This window comes from Ischnura elegans, chromosome 5 (assembly GCF_921293095.1).
Source record: "Ischnura elegans chromosome 5, ioIscEleg1.1, whole genome shotgun sequence".
In the NCBI taxonomy this organism is placed as follows: domain Eukaryota; kingdom Metazoa; phylum Arthropoda; class Insecta; order Odonata; family Coenagrionidae; genus Ischnura; species Ischnura elegans.
The window spans coordinates 19447314-19466424 of record NC_060250.1 but is presented as its reverse complement, the minus strand read 5'-3'; the positions used below and the strand labels follow the sequence as shown (position 1 = coordinate 19466424).

General features: G+C 39.0%; 1 protein-coding gene across 2 annotated transcripts in view; it reads left to right on the top strand.

Moving 5' to 3' along the window:
* LOC124158549 overlaps positions 1-19111 on the top strand; it is a 577153-nt gene that overhangs the window by 547458 nt on the left and 10584 nt on the right. For both annotated transcript variants that reach the window (XM_046533700.1, XM_046533699.1), the window contains exons 5-6: positions 16310-16453; positions 17899-18140. In XM_046533700.1, the coding sequence (XP_046389656.1) occupies positions 16310-16453; positions 17899-18140 (386 nt within the window). The remainder of the gene's footprint in view (positions 1-16309; positions 16454-17898; positions 18141-19111) is intronic.

Below are 19111 nucleotides of genomic sequence, written 5' to 3'. Positions count from 1 at the left end.
TGACCATGACTAGCTCCTAGTGAAGTTTGTAATTGTGTTATAATTGTTTGTAATGCACAAGTTTTTGAGAGGCAAATGCTTGTATTTTGATCAGTATAATTATTTATCGTCCGCGGATAAATTTATCAATCAGCCTGTGTAGCAAATCTTATCGAAGAATCACGTAAATGTACGTTTTTTACATCACCGGTGTCTATTAATTCGCTAGAAACTTCACATTTCCAATGGATTTTGTGCCACGCTGCGCAGTACCACTATTTCCTATGTTTTGGGTGTGAGTGATAATTATTGCTCGACACAGAAGTATCGTAATACTAGTCAGCGTCTATAGCTCCCTATAGGATTGATCAGAAATCAGCCTACGCTGAAAAATAGCTTTCTTAAATTCTGACGCGTCTCCCGTACGGAAAACTACCCGCTAGTCTCTCGGGAATGGCCGGGTAACTCTCTTTGCCTTTTGAGGGCCTTTGTTGACTGAGGTCATCCACTGAATGTCCCATTGTGTGGGAAGGTCTCTGGGGTACAGTCACTCTACGATTGGAAGTCCCGCTTGTGAACGCAAATAAAAGATGACAGGGGATCAGAACATATCCCTGTCAAACTCGGGATATTTCCTACGTGGAACAAACTCAGATACTCCTCACCGAAACTGCGATGAAAAATGATAATGGCAGATTACTTTTTCCTCTACGACTTTCAGGTACTCATAAAAGGCTGAGCCGATGAGAATTGATCTATCATGTTTCATTTTTTTGGGAAATTTACCATATTTTTAACTTGTTACACTATTGCAGCTATGAAAATTTTATTTCATTATTCTCTGTGAGCAAATTGTGCGATTTTAAATTGTCTGAAACGATTAATCTCAAAATGGGTGAGATTGCGCATTCGTAATGCTGACACTCGCTCAAATCTCTCGATTAATTAAGCTCAAAGGTTAATTGTTTCAGACAATTATAATCGCATATTTTCGTCCAACCTTAATTGTTTAATGTCCTTAAAAATCCTGAGTATTAAATAAAATGTCACAAAGGCTGAATACCCAGGAAAAACCGTTGTCATGGTATCTGCAATGTGCATCCAAAATAAATGTTTGCATTGCAATAGCTCAGTAACTACTGTCGGCGTCAAAATGATGTGCTGCTTTACTTTGCAAATTCATATCTGGACTTCAGTGCATGCCATAATAATGAATAATACGTCATTTTAAATAAAATTTTATTCTTAATTCTAATTTATTTTTTTTATAAAAAATTCAAAAATGTGGACACGCGAGTTCAATAAATGACTCCGCGCACCATAAAATTAGCCGTTTTGTGAACTTCATGAACTTTGTAACTCAACCTAGGGAAAATTACTATGTCTACAGCATTCATCTTCCACAATAAGTTGCAAACATTGATGTGGATTAAGTAAGGTGTAGGTGTATTGTAGTAAGGTGTTGCGAACCCATGTTTATAAGACAAAAAATGCTTTAAACTGTCTCCTCTACCACCTCCTGAAGTATTACAGTTTCCTCCTGAAACAACCTGCATAGAATAATAGGTTTTCATTTAATCAATTTTAATTTTTTAATTTCATTGTTAAAATTGGTACGTAATATCCAGCCTTCCTACAACCATTAACTCGGTCTCCTCCTTTTCTCTTCTAATAGCATCCTCTCTTCAATTTCGTATTCATTTCCTCATTTGTTTTCTACATCGTCTATCTCGCCTTCTCCACTCTTCCCTGGTTATGGCTTCACAGGCTTTATCACACTCTACTCTGCATTTTATGTTTCCGTTTCTGCTCAATTCGACGCTTGCTTATGTTTGAATTATTACGGAAACAACTCATAATTAGTTTCCACAATTAGAGTCAACTGTTAACCGCAAATAGCATGAGTCTGGTCAAAGCATTTTATGACCAGCTGGCTGTATGAAAATCCGAAGTCTACTTTAGTTCTATTCCTCCAAGAGGTCCAAGAAACGCTTTTTATGTCCACCATAGCTTACGAACTCCGGAGCCTATTCTTATCGTCAATCCTCATGGTGTAAGGATCTTCATTAAGCAACGCTGCACTCCTGAGCAACTTCTTTTCCAATGTTTTCTTTACTCTCTGGAATTTTTCACTTATAATGGATTGACTTTGAATAGCAAGAAGACAGCCAAAATATTTTAGGCCCAGCTAATTTTATGAGCACATGAAGTCTAGTCCGACTATCTCTTCTGAGAGTCCAAATTTCAACATTATATAACGCCGCAACCCATGCTAAGTTGTTTCTTGACCCAGTTAACCTAGCTCTATCACTCGATGCAACCCAATAGTTATCTTTGATAGGTTGGCACTAATTTTTGGAATGGTTAGAGAAAATATCGATTGGGATTAAGTCCATGCGTATGAATTCATACTTAAGAATGATGTTCTTTTTTTCCTGGACAGCCTGCGAATAAGTTCCGACTACCATTAAGGATATTTGGCGTTATGACCCCTGCTGGCTTGTGTTAGGGCCTATTTTGAGACGGCTACGAATATTTAGCGTATTGTATTCTGCATGTTGGTGTATACTCACCCTCTGCCAAATACCATTGAGGTGGCTCGAAGGGTATTATGCATAGGGTGGCTGATATATATGTAGGCCTTATTAAATGTATACTTGGGCAATTTAGACAATTGGTCGATGCCACAGGCGCTTACATTGAATTTTAAAGTATGCATGCAAGTAAAGATTCTTATTTAATACTTAATGTAATGTAATATTAATTTCATTAAATTAGTGCTGTTGATGTAGAATTTATTCGTCTTTTTTAATACCTCTTTATATACCATCCACCCTGTAGATGTAGTAGGCTTCACCCAGCCTTTCTGTCGGTAGCCATATGCTCTACCCACAAGGCAACCGCTATTCCCACTCCATCGTAAACCACCCATAAATAAGTGCCAAAATTAAAATCGAGTTTTGACCTCGAAGAGCACGAAGGCAGCTGGAAAAAAATGCTTTGCCCCTCTGACGGGCGGAGGCTTTGATTAAACCACCGTAACTCAATCTTCGTCGGGGAGCCGGGTGGTTCGGAGCGTGTGCGCGTCGAGAACATAATAGTGCATGTGAGAGCACTGAACAGTTAGGGCACATAAGGCCGAGCACACTCAGGTGACAGTGGTAAGGGGTGCGAGAAGCTTAACTTCCGCACACCCCCTTGACAACCAATCTCGAAGTAAATATAAACAAGAGCGCCGGACGTGGTTACGTAGTGACCTCAGATGAAAAATACGGATACCTCCCAGATTCACAAACCGGAGCACTACCACCTTCTCCCACTTTCATTCAGGCGGTCTAAGTTATGCGCGGGAAATAACTCTCTCTAATGGTATTTTTATGGCACATTTCAATAAAAATAGGCTGCACTAAGTTGTCATAGGCTTCATTTTATGTGACAATTCAAAATCGTATAAAAAATTTATAGGTACGCACTAGGGTAAGCAATAGTATTATTTAAGGCGGAATTTCAGGCAATTACTGCCAGAAAGCAGGGAGTAGTGTTTCCAGACCCACACTTCACTACCCACTGACATGCCCGGAACTAGGGCGGGGCAGTGGGGAGCCGTGCCCCGGACGGCAAATCTCAAGGGGCGGTAAAATTTGAAAAGTTTTTTTTTTTATTAAAAGAATTTTAAAAAGTTTATCGATTTTTTAAATTAAATTATTAAACAATAATTATTAGTGCATAAATTATTAAACGATAATTTTAATAAAACTTTTTAATAGCAAACATACTTTGTGTGATTTCAACTACCGCATCTCAAAAAATAGTTTACGGAGATATTATATAATAGTGGTGGGGGTCAAACTCCTAGTTCCGGCCCTCCCTACAGATATGATACTAATAATAATCGCACTTTCCTAACCGTGCGCTTGAAGTACCGACAAGTTACGTAGCGCACTCCAGTGGCGGAGGGGCGAAGTAGTCGGCCGGAAAAAGTCCTTCCCTTCGCTACCCTCACCGCAGAGGGACAACAACAGGAGAATCCGGGCCAAGCCCTCTCAGCCCCCTCGCTGCCCTCCGACCCCTGCCTGAAACATCCTCCTGCCAGATGGTCAGCAGACCCTCGAACACACACACAGGGACAAGCAGCAGATTCTTCGCCATGGTTAGGGGGAGACACCTGCTCCCCCATACCGTACCCCCTCATCACTCACACCATCCACCCCCCACACTCCACCCTTGGCCTTGAGTCCTAAAAGGAGCCCTCTTCATCGTCCTATTCATAATTCAGCGCCCGCAATAACATCCCGTGTTACATTCCCCTCTCTGCGGGTACACGCGCTTACCTGCGTGTTCGCAAAAAGAAAAAGCGAGTTGATGGTACCGTAATTTAAGAGTTCTCACTCTTGCCAGAACTCTAACATTGCGGAATATACATTCCTCAGGGAAATCTTTAGAGGAGCGTAGAGCAAAGTATAGACTTAATTTACTAAGTAAACTCAGAGACGATTTTTTTCTCGGAAGACGTCAAGCATATCCCTTGTTTAGCGTAGTACAATGATAGACGTGACCACGAGGAGAAAATAAAGGAAATAGACTGAAAAACGGAGAGAGTTAAAATGCCATTCTTACCTCGCTCCATTAATGATAGCAATAGTGTTTCGATTGATAAAATTAATGTTGTCACTAGCTAGGACACTTGCATGTCGTTAGTTTTCCATTGTTCTAACTTGGCATGGATTTACTGTAGGAATTACCAGCCGTTGGCAAGTTTTGCCTTTACATGAATGTGCTCGTTTTTTGTTATCATGCGTAATACTTTTATGACTGTGCGCTGTACATGAGGGGATCCTCTTGCATACTACATGCTGGTGGTTGGCCATCCCCTGTCAAAACACCCTAAAGGGGCTGTTGGGTATTATTTTGATGTAGGGAAACTGTTATTCATACTACTCTAAATTCTTAAGTCAAACGCGCGCGTTATGCATGGTTTTTCTGCAGAATTTTCTGAGTCATTTAATTTGCGTTATACATTACGTAAATGACTGATCTTTGTGCGTACAAACTTCTGAATAATAATAATAATTACTTAATAAAATATATTCAATCATTCAAATATAAAATTTGTGGAATGATGATATTGCTTGCGAGTCTCAATTGTTTCGTGAATATGTATTCGAGTGGTTATGATTCTGAGTATACGCTGCGCGTAATATATTATTGTGCGTTGTACAATTTTAAGTATACCTTTAGTTTAGTAATAAAGTATACCTTTGTACCAGGAGATTCAAAGTTTACCTTTTAAAATATAAAGGTATACCTTTATACGAATAACATCCGAATGGTGACCTGCGCCGCATACTTGAGAATTTAGGATATGTTTTTCCTGGATTGGATCTTGACATGCATGTCATGTTATTGCGGAATCGGCATAAATTCTGTAGAATGTAAGTAAATCCTAAAAGGAATGATATTTTTAAATTATTTTGCATTTTTACATTCAGTTTAATTTCCGCTATTTCTCCGACGGGAGATAGGATTCTTAAATTTTGCAATATCCCTTGGAGTCACTATTACTCCCACTTTGTTTTCTTCACCTCGTACCTCAGCGTGTCTGGTTCTTGAATCGTTAAACGTCCCTGGTTTCACCAGCGAAAATATTCAAGTATAAAATTTCAGAAACCAAAATTAGAAAATTCAGAAGTTTGCGTTTGTTTGGATAAAATTTTTTAAATATTTTCACTCGGGAGTCGTTTCTCTTTTATTTTTAAGCGCCAAGTAATGATCCGCTAGCTATCTTGTTACTTTTTTGAGAGTAACTACCTACACTGTACAGAAATTTAACTTAATGAATGGAATGATGATATATCAGTTTTAATGCTTTTTTATTTATGATTTATTTATTTATAATTCCATAATTAAATTTATTTAAATGTAAAACGAAATATTTTTAGCAGACAATGACGTTTTTGAGGTTATTTTCCAAATTTATGTACTTTTCATCCATTTATTTGCTGGGTTAGATAGTTAAAAACCTGAACTCAGCTATTTTTATTATAAGGATAGAAAGTACTACATCTCAGTATCATTTTGAAACTCGAAAACAGCCGATGGATTTCGTTGTCTCGTGAGCTATGCCCAAAATTCGTTTTATTATCATGAGAATGGACAGAGTTTTACCGGTTTAATGTAATACAAGTTTTACTCAAAGACTTGTTATAGTAACGTTTTAGCATGCGTGCTGATTTTCTTTTCCTGATATCTTGTGTTTTTTTTATATTTCTGATCACCGATCGATCATCATTTGCCACGGTTGACTTTTGTTAAATAATTATCTGATTAAAGGTTACAAGAGACCGCGTGAATCATGTTTTCTAATGTTGGCGGAAATTTTTCAATATTTTGTGACCAGCGAGCTCACTCTGGAGTACCTTAGCTTCACTTAAGTGAAACTCAACCCCGAGGAATTTTTCGTTTCCCCCTATGCGTAGAAAATCCTTGATCTTCTATGGAGTTTGCGAGCCGCCAAGACCATTCTTTACCGGCTCATTGGGGAAAAAATCTCTTCAAAAGGACCCTTCTCTGTCCCTCACTTTGCCTCCAGTAAACTTTACTCCTCGCCTATTTTCCTTCCCCCTCCGCCCGTTGAGTGATTGGGAAAACACGCATCGATGTGCATTCGTTACGCTTTAGACCCGATGATTGAATGTTGTGGCAGTAAAGCAGTGTGCAATAAGCGCATCGATTTTTCGATTTCTACGGTCAGAGGGGAAGCAGGCGGTAAAATTCATGTTTGGGGAAGAGTGGCACCATTGAGCCCATACAACTCCGCTCTTCCGGTCTATTCCCGGTAGTGCTTGGTTTGAGGAGGCCGAAGGCACCGCTGAGGGTACCGGATGTGGTGTGAGTGGTTTTACTGAGGAATATATTATTAGTGGTTAGCACGTACTCGTTTAAAATTCGGACGCCACATTCTATTATGAGTAAAGGTTAAATATGAAACCTTAAACTGCCGTTTTCTAAATGACGTATTTTCTTAATCTATTACTTCATCTCGGTACATCTCTCCTGATTGGGTGAAAACCATTTCATTTTAAATATTAATTGAAGGTATACAAAGTGGCACAAGTCCAGTTTGCAGAAATTACGGATGAACAATTTTTAATTCTACGTCAATTAAAATTTAATTAACTTTATTTCATTGTATTTCGTAGTTTCACTATGCAAAGATGTTTTGCATAAATTGAGGGTTATAGTAGAACATGCGCCTAGCGTTGTTCATTTTAATATGAAGCAATTTATTTAGAACCTCTGACAGGCTCACAGAAAATTTATTTTTTTTCTTTTTAGTTTGCAAGAAAAAAGTTTTTTATACAAATTTATTTTTATACCTTAGTATTATTTTTCTTTTTTTTCATTAGATAAAATGTTGCGATCGATTAATGTATTCTGATCTGATCATTCTGATTTATTTTCTTCCAAAACGATTATACTCAATCAGTGATAAATGGCAGAAAGCTAAAAAAATAAAGGTATTCCAACAAAATTATAGTTTATTTATACATGCAGTTCCACGAACTAGTTGACTTCGCATATCAATTTTTTCATGTTTTCATACAAATTATGTGAAAAACTTTTTGAGCAGCTCTTTTGCGTTTCTGCCCTTACTCACTGTTTGCGCAAATTTCTTTCCTAAAACTAGGTAAACCACTGAATGAGGCTAAATTATATGCTTATATAGTTTCATTAAGTGATAATTGTGAAATAAAAGAGAACATCGACTGCAGATTGATTATAACAACAAATTTTCAGCGTGGAATTGTTCATATGCAAACAAGCCATGAAGAATTTTAATTTTTTTTAATTACATTGTAAGTTTCCTAACTTATCTTTCTGCTCTTTTCGTTTTCTCTCCTTCTTCTTCTTTCCTACTTTTATATTCCTCTAGCACTTCTGCTTCTTTTGTTGGTCAATTTTATCTCAATCAATTATTCAATAAAACTTTTATATAAACACATTGGTTATTATGATTTTCTATCATTCTCCTTCCTTTAAATGATTACAGCGATGCCATCGAGTTTCGTGGTCATTTCTTTAATTAATCTTCATATTTAATTTTTAATTCTGAATGAAATATAGGTACAGTTAAAATCACAGTAATAGTGTGAGAATATTGCATCATCATCTGGATCTGAGTTATCCTCAAAATAACAGCTCGATAGCTAATCGGAAAGTGGGTTAAAATTGAGTTGCAAGATTTGACCTGGACAACAAAGCGAGTTTATAAAGCGTTGTAAATAATTAAGCGCATTTTCATGACGATCAGAGTGGCTTAATTCGTTTAAGCATATTTAGCACGGCCGGTAGTCATCGTTCAATGACTGAGTTTTAACCGCATGACAGCTGAAACGACATCAAGCCGTAACTGCTGTCGGGATGCTCCGATCCTACGATATCAGCCCCCCTAAAATCCAAATAACCTACACTTCATTGCCACCATAAATCTCTCTGCCTTCTCGAACGCTTCGAATTAAATGATGCGCTGAATTACGCTATTAGCCATCCACTCCACCCGATTAAGGATTTCATTTACGTTAGAATTCTGACAGTGCCTCAAAAATGTGTTCGTAAAAGAAGACTCTAATTCGTTATCTCTTTAGAAAACAGTTTTTTCGTTAAGGAAACTCGAAAGGCTTACTTTGCGATGGACAGTGTAGAATGGTGGCGAGATATGAGTAACCGATATCGAAACGAAAAGGAAATTCAAATACTTTGTTTGGAAAATATCAATCGGGAGTTCCCTTGACTCCGAATAATCGTGTTTTTCTTTAAGGGGCCGCTAAAAATGCCATTTTCGATGCAACTTTTTTGTATTTATGATAACTGCCATGGAAATTTAATTCTAAGGGAAACCTCGCGAAATCGGCTTCCTTTGGTGGGCGATTGTTGTGATATCATGATGCCATGTATTGTTCTTGCCGAAAAAAAAAACTGTCTCTAGCTATGGAAACGATATTAAGGAGTAAATATTACTTTCTCATCCAGATTTTAATTTGATTTAATATTAGCTTAAGTATTTATAAATGCATTACTTTTGCTAACATATCGTTGAATGAAATGGGACTCAATTTCTTCTTGATGTATTCTGCATGTTAATTATTCACGAGTGTCAACTGCCATCATATTCAGGGTGTTAATGTTTGTTATGAAAATACGAAATCACATATGCATGGAATTCTCTGATTTAAATTATATTTATACCCATATTTTTGGCAAATTGATGGATCTAATTTCATTTTTACCCAAGAATTTCGTACCGTCTCAATTTTCATCAGATTTTCCATGTGATAAGTCATTGTTGAATATAAATTTTCTAGTCTAACATTATATTTTGTCATTTTTCATGTTAATTATGCACATCACATTATTCACACTTTCTTCCCTTGATCATGCAAAATTGAAAATAGAGTGATTTTCTCAAAATATATCATGCAAAAATTTGTCTCTTTTGTTCATAAGTCAAGAAAAACTAAAATGACACCTACTGGTAGCCATGTCGAAATCATGAAACTGGACTAAAATGGTTGAAGTTTTATTCAATTTATAAATCAGTTCGAAATTATCGGGGAATAAGTCATCCTTCATTTTTCTACCCTCTAAAATTTCAAGATTTCCCAATATTAACGCCCAAATCTCTATGATAAAAAATTTGCTTTGCAAAGACTATTAGCGCTTTCTTGAGATCTTTAGAAAGAAACTTTCAGAATCCCTCGCCATCTGGTACGCGTAACAGTCTTTAAAAGTTGTTTCTTAATGCCGTTTGCTATAAACAGAGATATTGCCGGGGAAGAGATCCACAAGCAGGCACGATTATTTGCTTCTAGAGAGAGAGAGAGGAAGAAGCGTGGGGAAGTAGTGCTCGGGTCCCGATTCAAAGCGGGGCCGCAGCCGCTGAACTTGAGGAGTCGGGTTGTTTACACCGAATCCCGTTTTAGAGCGACGGGAATAAAACACGATCAACTGCAAAGCGGCCGGGTACCCCCTTCGGGCGATGCGTGGGCTGGAAAAATCGAAACGCATTTGCGGAGAGAAGGTAAACACTCTCTCAGATCAATCGAAGGGCTTCGTGGAAGATAGGAAGCAGGAAACAATGCAAGGCCGACGGACGAATGACGTGAGGACGCCACTGACTTATATCGCCTACACGAATATTACGATAAAGCTGAACCAATGGGGATTCGTTATCGTACCGTAAAGAACCTAAATAAATGCTAAAATGACGCTATTCTACCGATGAAGGTAGGTTTCCATCGAGTACTTACGAAGTATTCTGGCAGTCTACCCTTCCTTCATAGTCTTTCCTCTTTCATTCAAAATAAGGCCTACTGCCTTTCATTCTACGAGGGCCGTTTTTTTTTCAAACTCCGAGAGCTCAGTAAAAACACCATACAAGCGATATGCGGGTGCTGCGCGGATAGGGCAACTTCGCTTCCTCCGTACCACACGCTCAAGTTATTTCTGATCGTAAGTTGTTAGATTAAGGTTAGTAGCAATCTCATTAGCTACACTCCCTCAACTGATTCTCCCGCCAAGTGTGCACTGGGGAGCGACAGCCAGAAAACTCGCCGAATGGCTTCAGAATTGACATGTCTTGACCTTTATGTCAATAAAAGAGAATTTTTCAAATGCATTGTGGCTAAGGATGATACAGTTTAAATACGGCACTCATGAATCAAAAGCAAAAATCGCTTCTATGGATGCACCAAAAATCACCAGGCAAAAAAAGAAAATTTAGGCGATCCTTTCAGGTTATACTACCGTGTTTTGTTTCGTAAAGGTACTTTGCTCGAGCATTTCATGCAGCCGGTAGCAGCGTTAATGCAGCTGCTCACTGTGAAACATTGCACTCATTTCAATTCAAAACAAAAGAAGAGACATGAACACTCTGGAAGTGTTCTGATCCATGACAACGCCCGTCATCTCAGCGCTGATTCAGCCCGACTGCTCCTTGAGTAACTTCAATGGGACTTTTTCGATCATCCACCGTACAATGCCGACTAAGTGTCGTGTGATTTCCATTCTTACGCTGAAAAAAAATGTAGCTACGAGGGAAGCGTTTTAAACGGGCGATGAACTTCCGGATAGAGGCAAAATTCATTGGAAGTCAGATCTGGCAGTCAAAGAAAATTCTCTGCTACCACTGGGATTTGAACCAGGACCCACTGGGTGGGAAGCTAGCCCCCACTTAAACTCGATCTTTGCAGAAGTCCGTCTTACTCAAATTTGCCCAAGTAAGGGTCTCATACTACCGGGAATATTCTATTTCATACTTTCTTACCGGTGCAAATCAATCAACGTAAATGCGTAAAATATATGCGTATGCTATATGCGTAAAATGAATTAAAGAGATAATAAAAAGACAATAATATGCATAAAAGACACAAGTACGAATTCTTGATCAAATTATTTCTACTTATGTTTCTGTTCACATTAACCTTGAATGGGATTTTCTGTGGCTAGTGTATCGTGAACGCAGCTGACGCACCAATTCAGCCTGCTCTCGTAATCGTTTAAATGGCGTAAAGGGTAATGCATCCTGTATTTGGCCTTATGCATCCGCCTTCTTTCCCTTTTCCGATAATAATGCTGAAGTTGGGATTGCGATGTTGGCCCCTGCTTTTTGTACTGCACAATCACAGCTGCTCTTTTTATATTTAAACCGAGGAATCGATTACTTAAAAGTAGTTGGCTGACAAGATGCAGGCACGTAGCCAGAAATTGTATTCGCTTTCACCCGTAAAATTCGGATTGCTCTGTCGTCAGCGTCGAGTTGGGCGACTTTGGTGAACCCATAAATGCACTGAGTGGCAAAATTCCGTATTGATCTACTTATTACCCCTCAAGCCGCTTCATTAGGCGTGTGGCGAGGGATGTTAGGACGCACAAAAAGATGGGACGTGTAAGAGATATTAGGCTACTGAGTCCCTAGACATAGGCGCCGAGAGTAAAAATTCGATGGTGTTGGCGTTCGGGAGAATTTTATTTCGCAGCGTGCGGCGCGCCGACGTTCACGCCCGTGATCTCTACGGCGCGAATTAGTCTCTGAGGATTAAAAATTGGGTTCCAAGGATTAGGTAGTAAAAAAATAAGATTGAGTACTGAGAATTTATTGAAGTATCTGAGCAGCAGCAATTCAACTATTTAGACTACACACTAGAGTAAAACGGTTACAGCAGTGAGGACATCAGGATGAAAACAGCGGAAACAATGGAGGCGTTCACGAACTGGAGTAAGCTTTTGAGAGCACGTTATCTAAGAGTTCAACGGAAACGCCAGGGAACATTCTGATATGGAGTGTAGCGCTTTACGGTGGACACTGGCATCAAAATCCTTTATTGTTCGGGGGAATGACGAATTCCCGTACCTATCCGTTCGGCAATATAACTCTCTTATTTTATCGTTTCTGTGGGACTTGGAAATATGGAGGGGTTCTCATAAGATGTTTTTCGTGTCGCTCTGAACGATATCCATTCTCCATTGGTCAGGCCTGTCAGGCCATTTAAGCCTATTGCGTAGCCTCCGAGACTCTAGCGGCTTCCAACCTAATTGGTTAAAAAATGTGTAAATCTTTCTGTAAGCCCGCAGTAGTTTTTGACGAACGGCGCGGCGTAGCTTTCCCTTGTATTTAATAATTAAGTTCACGTATTAAGTCTTTCTGCGCTGCATCATTGCAATAAGATACAAACAGTTGTTGTAATTTTCCACTCCATTTTATTTGCTCAACTGATTTCATCGTTAACACGTCATTATCAAGAGCTGTCCTACGTGGAGTATCTCATCGTCTCGTTACAACTTCACGATATATCACGACTTAATATTTATACCTAGAGTGGGCCTAAGTCAGGAAATTTCATGCATTCGGACGGAGAAGTGAATAAGAGTTAAAAATTACGAGATGAATGAATGGACCAAGTACTACACACATTTTATGTATTTTTACGCACTGGTTTTGGGGTACAGGAATATACGTGGACAATGCTCTATCAAGAGATGTTCTACCGGTGCAGCAGATGACCGTAAACCGCCATTATCAAGAGCTGTCTCATCTGGAGTCGGCTCTTGACAATGACACGTTAACGTTGAAACCGGTTTAGCGAATAATAGTATGGAAAATTACGACAGCTGTTGGTATCTTACATAGTGTTTCCCTGGCTGGCCATATTCAGACATCAATGAGCTTTGCATTAATGTTTTTCGCCACTGTACATAATCGCACTGTCTCTGCTTGATCTCTTTAATTTTCTTTTTGCTCGGAACGTTTCCTCTCCACCTCGCTCTCGTCTGGTTCTCTCCCCGCATGACGGATCCTCTGCGGGTTTCCTCCCCCGCCACGCCCCTCGCCATTCATTTGTCTTCCTCCCGACTCACTTTCTCCGGCCTTCCCTCCTCAAAAGGCTCCCGTCCTAGCGGATCTCTTTTGATTCATCGCATTCAAAGCATGAATTCATGGGCAAGGAGATACGGATGACATCGAAGGAGGAAAACGAGGAGAGTGTGAATGATAAAGCATCGGAAGAAAATTTTATTCATTAATTTTAATAAATGACGTCGGTCATTCATTTTTCGTATAACCAACGTAGCCTTGCGGTATCTGTTGAGGTATGTTTTAGCCATCCATTTTCTTCTTCGGCTTTCAGCTTCTACTTTTTTTCAATTTTATTCCTGAGTAATCGATTATTTATTTTTGCTATTTTTTTCTAAATCTGTTTGTATTATATTCAAGTTGTATTTTCAATTTGATCTAAAATTGAGAATAGAATATTTTATCCAAGTCGATCTAGAGCTCACTCCATTAAATCTTTTCCAAAATAACGTTATGCAATGCAATGCACTCTGTTCATGTGGTGCACATAAAGAATGAACATATGAATTGAAAAAGTAGTAACTACATGGCTTACATTGGGATGGTGGAGGGATGCATAAAATTCATGAAATAGAAGAAACGCCAGTGTTACGAAAGTGAACATTTTGTGCCCTATCTTCGAATGATTTCTCACCGGATGAAAAAGCGTTATTTGCAAGATATAATTTGTGCCATTTTTGAGGTTGAACCCTGCTGCACCCGGATTTCTATATCCTCGTCTTCTTTATACCTGTCGAGCGATTTTATGAACCCACCCCACTCTACGGTTCATGCTCGTATGCTGCACTGGTAGAATATCCCCAAATAAATAACTGTCCGCGTAAGTATTTGTTGGGGTTAAATGAAGGTTTTAATCCAGTTTTGTGAGTAATTTAGTAAAAGTAAAGTAGTTCACACAAGAAGTCATATAAGTACAAAACATTGAATTTAAAAAATCGGAAAACCTTTTTTTTTGCTGTTTGGGCGTTTGGTCGCCCCCATATAGCTGCGTCGCCCAGCCCTTGAGCCGGCCCTGCTCGAAATTTTTCTGATTATACACATGAGGGGGTGCAAAAGATATCTTGAGCTACCTTTACTTTTATCGTAATAAAAAAATAATCAAGGCACATGCAAAGTTTTATTTAAGCTGATTATACACATGAAATACAATGGCATCTTATTATATTAAAAATTTCAAATGTGGTTTTTCAATGTTCGGCAATGCGGGCGGCCCCGCAAGAGGGAGACGCGCGCCCCCCTTCCCCTCCCCCATATGCATCCGCCGCCGACACAAAAACCGCTTGCAATCACGTCACTGTTGCTGCTCCAAAGCCGAACATGTTTTTAACTGGAAGTTATATATTTTTTCATGTCTGATATACGCCACTGAAATTGATTTCTCGGGGCTTTTTGAGCGGCGAGGAGTCGTGTGTAAATCCCGAACCCCATTTTCTCTTTCCCCCTCGACTGGCTGTCGACCTTCCCATGCTCGCGCCCAGAAATAGTCCCACGAATGAATGATACGGAAAAAGAACATCTCCACCCCGAAACCGACATCTTTAGTGGATCATGAGTCACCAACAACAACTGCAGATTTTAGCGACTGGGGCTGGCGCCCGCGCGATTTTTTCGCGTCGTTTCCCGAACCGCGAGGACCGCCAGCCGCGTATTTTGGAGCAAAACAAGAAAAAAAATTCCATCCGGCCTTGGCTCCAAAGGGACTCAGACTTCCCACTCGGAGGAAACGAATTTGTTGACCTTGGAAGACTGTTTTCCTGTCGGTGCTGACGGTATAGCCCTTGGCGGAGCGTGCATAATACTCCTTAACAATAATCTACATAATATAAAAGAGGATGTCTGTTTGTCTGCCCGCTATGCATTTCCACACGGCTACTCAGATTGCGACGAAAGATAGTATATAGGTACATCTCATGCATCGGAACCCCATAGTGCTAGTTTTGGTTGCGTCCGACGCGTCCTTATCGTCGTTTCTCACTACCGTTTGTTACGTCACGTCATTTAGCTTCTCCTGCCTGGCAGGCACACCTCTTGACACTATCAAAGAGAAAACAAAAATCGTATGTGATCATGAAATTCACGTTCCAAATTTCCCACGTCTCTATCTCCTTCCCGGTGGCTTGCCAATTATTAGATACATCTCAAATTAAATTAAGGAAATTCGTTTCATCAAAATTAATAAAAATATTCCCAGAAAATGATAATAAATCAATATGTTTATTTAACGTATTTGGACGTGATATTTACATACATATATTTCATGTAAATATGGTATCTAAATTTACATCATGGAATACGCACGTACTCAGTGGCGTAGCCAGGGGAGGGGTCGGGGGGTTCCGCACCCCCCCTGAAATATAAAAACACAATTATTGTCCTTCATAAAAGAAAACAAAATATTGAAAAATCAGGAATTTACAAAATGTTTCTTTAACAAATTAAGTTTTTTCGATCATGAAAAGTATTAAAATTAGTTCAAAACCCATTACTTAGTGCCCAGTTTTTCAAAAATTTTCCTCCCTGGTTTTGGATCCCCCCTGAACGAAATTCCTGGCTACGCCACTTCACGTACTTATATGTGACATCCTAAAGGAATTCTGAGGCACTTCAATGTGAAATACTCGGACGTAACACGAAAGTATTCCATTTTATACATCAGTATTTGGTATTTATTTTTCTGAATCAACTAGAGGATAAAAGGAAATAGATATTACCTCTCTCCTTCGCTTCCATTGGTGTACTGTTTCACATGTTGTTCTCTTAGGCTTAGTAAGTTATATTGCTTGAAGGTTACTATCGTCATGTGAGGATTCAACAATTCCAGCCGTAAATTGTGACAAAAATTTCATTGGCTTCAACTCTACTTTTATTATAACAAAGATTGTAAAACTTCATTGACTCATTATACTGATTCTTTTCTTTCAGAACTGGGAAGTCATGAATACAGCAATCCTCACTGGAAAGCAGGTTTCTCAAGCAATGAAAGTCTTCATTGTAAGCCAGGCTGGCAAAGTAGCGGATGTCACGCTTCAGTCATCATGCCATTCTGGGGAAGAGAGTGTACTCAAGGTATGTTCAACTTAAAAAGTAGTGCAAGCATGTCTCCTTATACTATATTTTAATTCAGAAATATCCTTAGTGAAAGAGTTTTTGAAGTTACCTAATTGCTTGAAGAGAACTAATATTTTGATTTTTCTCTATATTTGAGCTCCTGAAATAATTTGTGAATTGAAACTGAAGCAATTGAGGTGGTTATTCTTGCCCTAGGCTCTCACAATTCTCACCTTTAGGACATACTCTTTGACCAGTTCACCATCAGAGGTCATTTTTCTAGAGCTTTGAATCATAATTTCCCCGGAACATCAGCTATGCTGAGAAACTTGAAAAATTAAAAAATTCTGGCCTCAAGGCTCTTGAATTATGTTGCGTTGGATGTAAGTAGGTTGTGGAAGATCGGTATTTGATTGTAAGGCATCTGATCATATGGAATGTACCAGCAGCCAAGCTTTGGAGCATCCAAAACACTTCAATCCAAAATGATGCATGTATGAAAATTCAAGCTAATTATATTTTCTCCTTCTTTCTTAGAAACTAAGTAGGTGATAAACATTTATTTTATTTATGATCATTATGCATTATTAATGTTTTGTTTAAAAAATTTGGGTATTCTTAAACTTCCAGATTTCTTTCAAGTACATTTCTAATGTAAGATAATTTCTCCTGTGAACTGTACACCTGTGAATCAAATCTCACATCATGTAACAGGTGCCTTAGGAAGCTATTTCCCAGCTATTGCACCAAAAATTGTAAGCATTGCAAGAATTGTCATCTTCATCACTTCATAATTTTCAATGTTTTACTTTGATAAAGAGTGAATAACAGAACGGAATTTAACCTTTGAGTTGCTCAAACATTTTTCAATTACTACCTACTCTACACTAAGTTATCCTTTTCTTCACTTGGGCTTTTGCTTACTGCAGATAATCATAAGTTCTTACATTCATAGATATTCATAGATACCCACTGTGAGCATTGGAGTATCTGAAACTGCTTGAATGGGGGTCACTGCTGGATAAGGGGAATATGTAATACCAGCTCCATTTAAAAAGGAAGGTCCAGGAATTTTGAAAAATATGCATCTTGAAATCTTGTTTTAAAAGCGTTCAGAGCCTAGAAGGGCCCATGGTTGTTGAATATATTTCATTGATCGAAATGAATTAATAGGCTATGAATACCTAATGGTTTTTCAACTATATATTTTCTTAGTTAACTTCATGCAAAGGGGAAATGAAGGAGTTTATTAACCGTGAGTTTCTTAGCAGTGTACCATTATAATGTGATATTAGATATGCACGTAACCACCTCTTTGTGGAAATGATACATACAATTTCATAAAGCTTATTGGGTTGAAAAAAGCTGCAAATAAATTAATCTATAGTATTGTGTTCATCAATCAAATGATAACCTACTTTTGAAGCTTTTGTAAACATTTATTTTCTGTTATTTCCATTAAGGTATCCTCATCATGCAGTTCAGTGTATGTTGATGGCACTGAACTTCGCGGATCGACAAATGCCACTGTGGTGGTAGCCTACGGTACACATGTGGGTGTGGCCAGATTTACAGTATGGGTACCAGAGATGCCATTGGAAGTGGCTGTAGCGGACCCAAGACTCAGCCAAATCAAGGGTTGGAGGGTGGTTGATGAGGCCAAGTCTCTTACTCCAGCTGCTTCTCCTCGTCTCATATCGACAAGGTAAGCGCATAAGCAGAGCCAAGAATACTGTCCTAGCTGTAGTGAATTTGCTCATCAAGTTGACTTGCCTCCCAATCTCAACTATTAAGTGTGGGCCAAAATATCTCGGCTTGTGAATGTGCTTTATCAGTTGCATTTCCACTCTTTATTATTCAGCACAAATATGTGGTTCAATCATCATAAAGGGCAAAGGTACTCATGGAAAGTCCAAGGGATGTGGGGAGATATCAGATAGACTACATTATGGTTAGACAGAGGTTTAGAAATGGTGTGAAAAACTCAGGCAGCTTCCCTGTGGCGGATGTGGATTCAGACCACAACCTAGTGCTCATGAAATGCAACGTAAGATTCAAAAGACTTATGAAAGTTAGGAAGGCGAGGAAATGGAATTTAGAAGTGCTGATTGGGACTATGAGGAGAGAATATCAGGAACAAGTGGACATAGTCCGGGAGATTGAAAATACACATACTGTAGAGAAAGGGTGGGATAATATTGGAGCAGTAATAGTCAAAGTGGCAGAGAAGTCAATTGGCTACGTTGATATCAGAAGGATAAAGAAGCCTTAGGTTACGGAGGCAATGGTAAAAGAAATGGAGGAGAGAAGGAAGTGGAAGAACGTGGACACATAGCATGGCAAAAGAATATGTAGACAAATTAATAATCGATTACGACGTGAAACTAAGAGGGCAAGGGAGGCTTGGTGGAAAAGGCAGTGTGAGGAAATCAAAAAGTTCCAGAAGGATGGAGAAGTAGGCAAAGTTAAGTTGCTATTGGGTGGCAAAAGAGGACAAGCCACGTCTAAAATTAAGGCTAAAGATGGGAGGATACTAACCAAGCAAGAATAGGTGCAGAGTAGATGGAAGGAATACGTGGAGGATCTGTATGACAGAAGGAACAGGCCGGAGAGGTTGACTTTAGAGGAGGAAAGTGCAGTAGAGGAGGACAATCTTGGGCTGGGGATCTTAGATTC